Source organism: Bison bison, unplaced genomic scaffold, assembly GCF_000754665.1.
Source record: "Bison bison bison isolate TAMUID 2011002044 unplaced genomic scaffold, Bison_UMD1.0 scf7180017864037, whole genome shotgun sequence".
Lineage (NCBI taxonomy): Eukaryota > Metazoa > Chordata > Mammalia > Artiodactyla > Bovidae > Bison > Bison bison.
This window is the reverse complement of record NW_011494609.1, coordinates 2,193,459-2,204,743: the sequence shown is the minus strand read 5'-3', so window position 1 is coordinate 2,204,743 and position 11,285 is coordinate 2,193,459. Positions and strand designations below refer to the sequence as shown.

Sequence of the window (11,285 nt, the reverse complement as noted above, 5' to 3'; positions counted from 1 at the left end):
GAGGGGTAGGGAGGTTCAAGAGGGAGGGACATATGTACACCCATGGCTGATTCAAGTTGCTGTATGGCAGAAACCAACACAATATTGTAAGGCAATTATCCTTCAATTAAAAATAAGTAAATTTTTTAAAAGAACTATGAAACTTTGCCTTAGAGATATTTAACCTAATAAATTCTTACTGATGGGAAAAAAAAAATTGTGGCTGTGAAGGCTAAAAAGATCTGCACTAAATGACCATGGATAGTAATTTTCCAGGTCCCAAATTTTATCACTAGTCAGTCACAGGACCTTGGACAAGTCCTTAACATGGTTATAGAACCAAGCATTTAGGAAAATGGATCTGCTGAGAACCCAAATATAGTTGCTGCTGAACTTAGGAGGGCACAGTGAGCCATGCGTAAAGCTCCTGTTCTACCTACTGGTCCTACCACCTAACTGCCGGGGATGGCAGTGGCCTAATTCACCTCTTGAAGAGTGTTGGTGATGGGGTGGGAGGGAGAGGAGGGAACATGTGTTTAGTTCAGTTCAGTCGCTTAGTCGTGTCTGACTCTTTGCAACCCCATGAACCGCAGCACGCCAGGCCTCCCTGTCCATCACCAACACCCAGAGTTTACCCAAACTCATGTCCATTAACTCAGTGATGCCATCCAACCATCTCATCCTCTATCATCCCCTTCTCTTCTGCCCTCAATCTTTCCCAGCATCAGGGTCTTTTCAAATGAGTCAGCTCTTTGCATCAGGTGGCCAAAGTATCGGAGTTTCAGCTTCAACATCAGTCCTTCCAATGAACACCCAGGACTGATCTCCTTTAGGACGGACTGGTTGGGTCTCCTTGCAGTCCAAGGGACTCTCAAAGACTTGGGGCTTCATGTGTATATTTAGTTCAGGCTTTGTTGTAAAGTGAAAATTAGAGGAGTTCCACCCATCAGTAGTCTGTGTCTTGGTGTGAAGGAACATACTAGAACTTCTGGCTGCCTTGAACTAGAACTTTCATATCAATGGTCTGTGTCCTGATATGAAGGAATGTACTAGAACGTCTAACTCTCTTGAAATCTGATTTTAACTGAGCATTAGCACCTCGACGACACCAGAATATTGAGGACCAGAAGAACAACCTGAGCATGTTATTCTCATTTGCTTTTGCCAGGAACAGCTGTGAGTTTCTGTTGCCAGCAGAACTCCCAGCCTTATGTTATAAGAACATCATAAAAAGCCTAGTAGCAGCCTTCAGGCAACTTAAAATCTCTCAATCCCCACTCAAACCTTAACCAGAACAAAAATACTGCCCAAATACCCTGACCAAAACAATGCACTTGTGGAAAGTTGAAGCCAATCTAAAAAGGCTCGCAGAACTGTCCAGTTCCCACATTCCATCGGGTCAGCTGAGGGCGGCCCGCTTCACCCACGACTGAGCCTGATGCCCACTACCAGCGGTCCCCAACCTTTTTTGGCACTAGGGATCATCTTCATGGAAGACAATTTTTCCACGGGGTGTTGGGGGAGTGGGGCAGGTCCGGGGTGATTCAAGCACACTGCATTTATTCTATTCTGATTCCATCAGCTCCACCTCAGATCATCAGGCATTAGATCCTGGGGGCTAGGGACCCCTGCCTTAAACCACCCTGGAGGAGGGAGAAGGCAGAAGATGACATCCTTTAAGGTATCTGAATCCCACTGCATGTCCTCTATGTTGCTACCCAAGGGTGTGCCTCTCCTCTCCAGGGGACAAGGCTGGTGCCGGGACAGACGGTCAGCAAGGCGGTGGGTCACGTTTCATCCAGGTGACCATGTGACTGTCCGGAGATTACCTCTTGCAGGCGGCAGATATCAAATGAGCAAGCTCTGTCTTCACCTGGGGCTGTGGGTGGTGGGGGGTGGAGGGTGGTGGTGCGTGGTGCATGAGTGTTAATGGTACATGTGCCCCCTGCACAAAGCAAGTACTCTGGGGGGCTGTTACTGAAGTCACTGTCACAGGGGGGAGATGTGGAGAAGGAAGAGGAGAGCTCCCCCTAGGAGCGGGCCTTGGGATTGCAGGAGGTGAAGGAAAGCATGGACATTGTGAAGGGCTACTGTCAGTTTCTGGAGAAGGAAATGGCAACCCACTCCAGTGTTCTTGCCTGGAGAATCCCATGGACAGGGAAGCCTGGTAGGCTGCAGTCCGTGGGGTCGCACAGAGTCGGACACGACTGAAGCGACTTGGCGGCGGCGGACTGTCAGTTTCAAGATGAGGTGTTTCTACAATGGAGACGGGTCTTCCCTGGTGGCTCAGAGAGTAAAGAATCTGCCCGCAATGTGGGATACCTGGGTTCGATCCCTGGGGTTGGGTAGATTCCCCTGGAGAAAGGAATCGCAGTTCACTCCGGTAGTCTTGCCTGGAGAATCCCCATGGACAGAGGAGCCTGGAGGGCTGCAGTCCATGGGGTCGCAAAGAGTTACACATGACTCAGCGAGTAACACGCATACACAGTGGAGACAAGAAGAGAGGCCACGTCTGCCCCTGTACCTCGCTCCACAAAAAAGGCCACCGGGGCGCGTGTTAGCCACACTCACCCTCATGGCCCTCTGCGGTTTGCGACCAATGTCTCGCCCTCCAGCTGTAATGATGTTACCACAGCAATGGGCCCATTTCAGTAACTTGGCTTTGTCTAAAATTAAGGCATTTAGACCAGACCCAAAGCTTTAGTCAAAGCTTTGGTTTTTAGTCATGTATGGATGTGAGAGTTGGACTGTGAAGAAAGCTGAGCACCAAAGAATTGATGCTTTCGAACTGTGGTGTTGGAGAAGACTCTTGAGAGTCCCTTGGACAGCAAGCTCAATAAGGACACAGAATACTTCAAATCCATTTCACAAGCTCTACTTGGACAACTTCATGCCAACGTTCTGGTTCAGTTGATAATCGAGTGTCGGCCTTAATCCACAGCCTTAAAATTTTTCCTGCATGTCTGGTCAGGAGAGCGGTACACCAAGATTGCCTTTTTCTGCATGACGATGAATGCCCAAGGCATTAACTAGTTCCCCGGCCGTGAGACCACCACCTACTGTGCAGCTGTGGTTTGCCCCTGAAGCCCTCCTCTTACTGGGTTACATCAATGCTCCATTTACTACAAAGATGAAGACTGTGAAATTGAACAGGCAAAGAGGAAACGAACCAGCCTGTGCTCATATTTATTGGTTGATCTCGGCGGTGCGGTAGTGACACAGGCCTGAGGAGCAAACAATACTTGGGCACACAGAGAGTGGAAGTCATTTAAAATCAAAAATGACATTCTAATCCTCTGAATCTCATTTTTGAAGCTGCATCATATTGCCTTTTTTTCCTAGGGCAGTGCATGCAGTATCAAATTTTATGACAGTGATGGGGTCAATTTAAATGGTGCAGCAGGCAGATTTGCTATGTAACTCGGAGCAACGGATCGCCACAGTGCCGAATCAATTTTCTAGTACAAGTCTATGCACCGGGGTGGTAAAATTCACTACTCGAAGCTGAAATACAGCTCTAGGAAGTCAGGTTTTTAAGTGGATTTTCTGAGAATGCGCAGTTACTATAGTTACCATATTTGCAGAGAAAAAAAAGAGGAGCATTTATTAGGCCTCCAAAAACGAATTCATGGGATTTGCAGCCCACATGAAATCAGCTTGGGTTGTACATGTTTATCTGGCCTGATGGTCAGATTTCTTCATTATATGCATCTATAATCTTCATTATATACATCTATATACAATTCAAGAAGTATTACCTTAAGAACGAGTGAGTGAACTTCAGAATAGTAAAGAAACAAGTATCTGTCCCCTTGAAGAATGTTTGATCAGAAAACCCAAGAGACTTAATTTGTAGGAGGGCTGCAGAGAGACACAGCATATGAAATGAAAAGAAGCCACACCAAAATAGAAGGCAACAATTCTCTAACTCAAAAAAAGATCCGTATAATAAAACAAAATCTGTTACCCTCATCCTGGGAACCATTCTGGGCAAAAGAGCCATATCTACTTAGTTTTCTCATTAGATCACAAATTCTTAAGGATAAGAGTTCACCTAAACTCTAACAAAAACTTTCGTCCAAAGGTATTAAAAGATCTGCAGTAAATGATCAGGAATTCTGAAGCAGTCTATCCTGCTACCTACCATTTGCTTAAACAAACAAACAAAAAGCTAAAAGGGGAACATGGGGGGAAAAAGACAGCTCTGGCGCCAAAGGCACCCCCTAAGGATGGGAAGGGAAGTAGCATTTTCCTTTCATCTCTGTTTCCGTTTTCTTCTTACTTATGTATTTGTGTGTGTGTATGTGTTAAGTCCCTTCAGTCGTGTCCGACTCTCTGCAATCCCACAAACTGTAGCCCACCAGCCGCCTCTGTCCATGGGATTTCCCAAGCAAGAATACTGAAATAGGTTGCCATTTCCTTCTCCAGGGGGATCTCCCCCACTCGGGGATCAAACCCGGGCCTCTTATGTCTCCTGCATTGGCAGGCGGGTTCTTTACCACTAGCACCACCACCTACGTAATAATTTGCCAGAAATCACTTTAAGATCACTTCACTTATTTGAACTTGTGCTCAGCACTTAGATTTTAAGAGTGACAAATCATAAAGGAACTAAGGATTTAAAGGTGTTTTCAACACAGTATCCCAGCAGTGGGTGAGTGTCCAGGCACATCCCTGACATCAACTACAACATTTTAACATGATAGACACTACTGTTGGGAATCACCACCCCAAGGTGCTCAATTCCCTACATTAAATAACAGTTTGAGTTTATTAACTAGAGTGTTTTGAGGCAAGAGAGTGAACTGACGGATTTTAGAAAGAGTATTACCAACCAGAGGAGAAGGGGGCAGCAGAGGATGAGATGGTTGGATGGCATCACTGACTCAACGGACATGACTGTGAGCAAACTCTGGAAGATGGTGAAGAACAGGGAAGCCTGGCGTGGCTGCAGTCCAGGGGGTCACAAAGAGTCAAACATGACTGAGTGACTGAACAATATAACCAGTATACAGTTTAAAACAAGTAAGAAGCTTTGGCTAACCCTTGGTTAACCAGCAGTCTTTAATTAGCCTTAGCTAGTAAAGAATCTGCCCACAATGCGGGAGACCTACAATCAATCCCTGGATTGGGACGATCCCCTGGAGAAGGGAAAGGCTACCCACTCCAGGATTCTGGCCTGGAGAATTCCATGGACCGTGTAGTCCATGGGGTCACAAAGAGTCACACATGGCTGAAGGACTTTCACTTCCATTCTCTCCTCCATCACAAGCCTTTCGGTGAAACAGGATACAGGACAGCCCACATCTCAACCTGCAACTCACCAGCGGCAAAAATTCCCCGGATAAGGACAGAAGTACCCTACCCACACGGCACACAGACCCTTTAGTTACCCCTTCAGGAACCTTCAGGAGCCATGTCCCATCAAGAGACCCAAAGACCCGGCTGCCAGCTTCCGTACCTGGCAAAGAACAGCTTCTCCTCCGTGAATCCCGAAAGGCACTTGCACCACAAGCCTGTCCCCATCCTCACTGTCCAGGTGGCCGTGGAGCTTGCCGGGGCCGAGCGGCTCCCCGGGCCCCTCCTCGTAAACGCAGCCACTGCTCAGGATGCTGAGCCTCAGCAGGCTCCCGTCTGCCTTGCAGAAAACCAAGCTCTGGACTGTGTCCTGCAGCGGGGACTTGCTGGTCACCCGGAAGCCAGGCAGCGTGAAGGACGATGCCAGGGCCAGCACCTTCCCTCCCTGAGAAAGATAGGCCATGAACCTCCGGGACAGGTCCTCGGGGACGGGCTCCCCGGTGGCGATGACCAGCAGCAGACAGTTGTCTGGCCACGGGTCCCTGAGAGCGTTTTCTGGAGGCAGGTGGTACAGAGTGTAACAGTCCGTGTCCACACAGTCGGCCAGGGCAGATCGGACCTGCTGGAGCCTGTCCTGGCCATCCCGAGAGTCAGAGCCCACGTAAAGGAGGATGTTGGGGGCCTTGCCCATGACATTGACCCTCCTCTCATCCCTCTCGGGGCGGAGGTCATCAGCAAGGCCCTCCAAACCGCTGCTGTAGTCGTACGGGAGATCTGGAATGTTCTCTGCAGAGGCAAACCTGACGGATTCAATGGTGCTGTTCTCAAGCTCCAAACACTCATGGCAGCTGGACAGATGGAGGGGACAGTGCTCAACGGAGCCCACGCCTCTGTCACCGTCCATGGCTGGCTCACTGCCCCCAGGGGCCCCGCCTGGCCCCCTTGTGGATGCAGAACCAGGAGACTGGGGGTCCTCCATAGTGTCGGGCTCAGGAGGGTTCCTCTCAATACAAGATTCAGGGTCAGGCTGCAGGAGCTGGGCTGGCAGGTCTGAGGCCTGACCCTTAAGTTCCTTTAGGGCAGAGTCCTGCAAGTGGACAGCTAAAGGGAAGAGAAAAGACAGCCCATCAACCCTCTGCCTTGCCTCACATCTCAGTGCAAAACCTCGGGGCCTTGTCTGTACCGCAAGACCTCCATTCCACGCAGCTCACATCACCTTCTAACTCTGCGGCCTCCGTGGGATCCACGGAACCGCTCCCCACCCCCCACCCCCCGGTTAGAAGGGTACCCCTGAGAGTCCCCAGTGAAACTGCAGAATTTCCACACCTTTCCCATACAGATCAGAAAACCTCAGACCCTCGTATTGATTGGTGAACAGTTGGAGTTTCAGAGAGGTGACTGTGTCCACTTGCCTACAGATTCAGTTGTGTGGGTGTCAATCTTTTATGAGATAGTGATTCTAAGAAACAAGGTGCAGGGCCTCCCCGGTGGCTCAGCAGGAAGGAATCCACCTGCCAACGCAGGAAACTTGGGTTCGATCCCTGGGTCGGGATGATCCCCTGGAGAAGGAAATGGTAACCCACCGCAGTTTTGTTGCCTGGAGAATCCCCATGGACAGAAGAGTCTTGGCGGGCTGCAGCCCATGGGGTTGCAGAGTCGGACATGACTTAGCGACCATACCACCAGTGTTGCCCTTACTGCTAAGTGCTGCTAAGTCACTTGTCATGTCCGATTCTGTGTGACGCCATAGACGGCAGCCCATCAGGCTCCCCCGTCCCTGGGATTCTCCAGGCAAGAACACTGGAATGGGTTGCCATTTCCTTCTCCAATGCATGAAAGTGAAAAGTTAAAGTCAAGTCGCTCAGTCATGTCCGACCCTCAGCAACCCCATGGACTGTAGCCTACCAGGCTCCTCTGTCCATGGGATTTTCCAGGCAAGAGTACTGGAGTGGGGTGCCATTGCCTTCTCTGTGTTGCCCTTAAGTCATACCAAACAGGAGTGCTCGATCGTCCTTAAGCTTGTTAAGGATGGCATCCTGCTATGATGAACATTTCCCCAAGTTACTTACACACGATCTTCTGGGGTATCAGTCCATTAGCCATCTGGAGTCTATCTTCCAGGAATGCCACCCCTAGCTTGCTGAAGTCATCCACACTTGCTTTGGCGATTAATTGATAAGGATCCCCAGGTCGGCAAGCTAACGGCAAACAGCAGTCAGACCACTTCACAATCTGAGATAGAGTGGGCGAAGGAAGGTGAAGAAAGGGTGAGATTTTTCTTCCTTAAAATAACCAGATACTTTACTTTTCCCTTCAGCTCCCACCACAGTCAAACCCAAAGGGTTACTGGATGTTACATTTTAACATCAAAGTTGTCCTGACTGGAACATTCTCATCTCTCCCTGACAACAGGGCTTACAAAGCACTAGACACAAATGCTCTCATTTCAAAGTATCATTGAGGGCTTCCCTGGTGGCTCACTGGTAGAGAATCCACCTGCCAATGAAGGACAAACGGGTTCAATCCCTGGTCCAAAAATACCCCACATGCCAAGGAGCAACTGAGCCCATGCGCCACAACTACTGAAGTCCGAGGGCCCTTGAGCCTCTGCTCTGCAACAAGAGAAGCCACTGCAATGAGAAGCCCACACGCTGCAGCTGAAGAGCAGCCCCCACTCGCCACAACCAGAGAAAAGCCCGCACAGCAACAAAGGCCCAATGCAGGCAAAACTAAGTAAACGAAATTTTCTAAAAAGTAATTCAAGTATTGGACTTCCCTGGTGGTTCAGTGGTTAAGACTCTGCGCTTCCAATGCGGGGTGGGCTTGATCCCTGGGTGGGCAACGAGGATTCCACATCCTTCAAGCACAGCCAATAATAGTAACAGTAATTGAAGTCATATACTGCTTTTCAAGGGACTAAAGGGGAAAGGGCCACTCCCCAGACACTGGGAAAATCCGCTCTTCAGTAATAGGAACACAGTAACTCCACAGTATCCATGATGTAAACAGATCATGTTCACATCATGATACATACATACAAATCATACTACATAATTTCTTAAAGTCAGGTCCAAGACCCAAGGCAACAGAAGTCCCCTGGGAACACGTGAAAACTCATATTCCTGGGTACCACTCTCTGTCTGAGCGGGAAGTGAGAGCAGCTGTGACCGACTCTCCTGAGCGCCCGCCTGTCGCAATGCACACTTCCACCACAAGGGGGCCAGGGAAAAGGAGAGACAGGAAAGGGAGACAAAGCTCAGGCCTTAAAGCTTTCCAGCATTCATCAAAGAACTGGAAACTGGAACAGGCAGAAGGGGAGTTCCCTTGGGGCCGGGAGCCTGGCTAAGGAGTCCAAGGTCTGGGTCTGGTTAAACGCAGCTAATTGTCGCTGTCTGTCCTTAGGTTAAGTCTCAGAACCTCTGAAGTCTCTGCTTATTCGTTTATAAAACAGGAATAATGGGGGTACCCATCGTGTTACAGGTTCATTATGCTAATGAGATTAAAAGTTAATGTCATGCCCCCAGTCAAAAGCTCGGGACAGAAAATGTGTCTGTGTTAGTCGCTCAGTCATGTCCGACTCTTTGCGGTCCCATGGACTGTACCCACCAGGATCCTCTGTCCATGGGATTCTCCAGGCAAGAATACTAGAGTGGGATGCCATTTCCTCCTCCAGGGGATCTTCCCGACCCAGAGATCAAACCCAGGTTTCCTGCATTGCAGGCAGATTCTTTGCCATCTGAACCACCAGGGAACAGAAAAAGTGCTCAATAAATGGCAGCTGCTATTACTAGACATTATGAATTTGACTTTAAAAGCAATACTGAATATTTGATTTGTCGTGTGTGCATGCTTAGTCACGTCTGACTCTTTGCCACCCTATGAACTGTACCCCACCAGGCTTCTCTGTCCATGCAATTCTCCAGGCAAGAACACTGGAGAGCGTTGCCATTTCCTCTTCCAGGGGATCTTCCTGATTCAGGGATCGAACCCGCATCTCCTGTGTTTCCTGCATTGGCAGGTGAATTCTATAACACTGAGCCACCTGGGAAGACCCACTGAATACAATGGTCCTTCTCTAAGATACCGTGAATAATTTCCCTACTTGCCAAAATCTTCTCAGGAACATACTGCCCCCTCTTCCTGAAAATGCTGTATAAATAAATTTAATGCTGTATAAATAAATAAATTAAAAAATCATCTTAAAAGCACTGGAGAATTGATGAGATAATGAACTTCTGAGCCAAATGCGAGGATAAATCCTGAACCTACAGAGATAAAAGGAATTCCCACAAGTCACTTCTGCCCTAAGTATACTTGCCCATCCAGGACACTTAGGGTTTAAAAGTCAGGGTCCAACAGGCATCAAGATAGACATATAGATCAATGGAATAGAACTGAGAATATAGAAATAAATGTATCTATTTGAAGACAATTCATTTTGGACAAGGTTGCCAAACAACTCAAGGGGAAAGAATAATCTTTTCAACAAATGGTGCTGGTAGAACTGGACATCCACATGCAAAGAATGAAGATGGACCCCAATGCCAGACCATGTATCACCAGGTATAAAAATTAATTCAAAAGGAATCAAATCCTTAATAAGAGCTAAAACTACAAAATTCTTAAAAGAAAACATAGATGTAAATCATCATGATGTTGAATCAGGCACTGGTTCCTCAGGTAACACACCAAAAGTACAAGCAACAAAAGAAAAAATATATATAAACTGGACTTCATCAAAATGTGCTTCAAAGAACACTTTGTGAAAGGACATTGACAAAATGGGAGAAAACATTTGCAAATCATGTAACCAATCAGTAAGAGATCTGTATCCACAATATATAAAGAATTCCCACAACTCAACAATAAAAAGACAAACATCTAATTTTTTAAATGGGCAAATAATCTGAACCAACATTTCTCCAAAGAAAATACACAAGTGGCAGCAGCACTTGAAAAGATTCTCAAAATCATCTGTTGTTCAGTTCAGTTCAGTCACTCAGTCGCGTCCAACTCTTTGCGACCCATGAATCGCGGCACGCCAGGCCTCCCTGTCCATCACCATCTCCCAGAGTTCACTCAGACTCACGTCCATTGAGTAAGTGATGCCATCCAGCCATCTCATCCTCTGTCGTCCCCTTCTCATCCTGCCCCCAATCCTTCCCAGCATCAGAGTCTTTTCCAAGGAGTCAACTCTTCACATGAGATGGCCAAAGTACTGGAGTTTCAGCTTTAGCATCATTCCTTCCAAAGAACACCCAGGGCTGATCTCCTTTAGAACGGACTGGTTGGATCTCCTTGCAGTCCAAGGGACTCTCAAGAGTCTTCTCCAACACCACACTTCAAAAGCATCAATTCTTCGGCGCTCAGCCTTCTTCACAGTCCAACTCTCGCATCCATACAAGACCACAGGAAAAACCATAGCCTTGACTAGATGGACCTTTGTTGGCAAAGTAATGTCTCTGCTTTTCAATATGCTATCTAGGTTGGTCATAACTTTTCTACCAAGGAGTAAGTGTCTTCTAATTTCATGGCTGCAGTCACCATCTGCAGTGATTTTGGAGCCCAGAAAAATAAAGTCTGACACTGTTTCCACTGTTTCCCCATCTATTTCCCATGAAGTGATGGGACCGGATGCCATGATCTTCGTTTTCTGAATGTTGAGCTTTAAGCCAACTTTTTCATGCTCCTCTTTCACTTTCATCAAGAGGCTTTTGAGTTCCTCTTCACTTTCTGCCATAAGGGTGGTGTCATCTGCATCTCTGAGGTTATTGATATTTCTCCTGGCAATCTTGATTCCAGCTTGTGTTTCTTCCAGTCCAGCGTTTCTCATGATGTACTCTGCATATAAGTTAAATAAGCAGGGTGACAATATACAGCCTTGACATACTCCTTTTCCTATTTGGAACCAGTCTGTTGTTTCATGTCCAGTTCTAACTGTTGCTTCCTGACCTGCATACAGGTTTCTCAAGACGCAGGTCAGGTGGTCTGGTATCCCCATCTCTTGA

The 11,285-nt window shown here is 47.6% G+C and overlaps 1 protein-coding gene across 3 annotated transcripts in view; it reads right to left on the bottom strand.

Annotated features, from left to right (window-relative positions):
* The window catches only part of HLCS (holocarboxylase synthetase (biotin-(proprionyl-CoA-carboxylase (ATP-hydrolysing)) ligase)), a 217,064-nt gene that overhangs the window by 166,007 nt on the left and 39,772 nt on the right, over nucleotides 1-11,285 (bottom strand). For all 3 annotated transcript variants that reach the window (XM_010834835.1, XM_010834836.1, XM_010834833.1), the window contains exons 3-4: nucleotides 7,347-7,509; nucleotides 5,441-6,378 (exon numbers count right to left, since the gene is read on the bottom strand). In XM_010834835.1, coding sequence (XP_010833137.1) covers nucleotides 5,441-6,378; nucleotides 7,347-7,380 — 972 coding nt within the window. In that variant the 5' untranslated portion in view covers nucleotides 7,381-7,509. The remainder of the gene's footprint in view (nucleotides 1-5,440; nucleotides 6,379-7,346; nucleotides 7,510-11,285) is intronic.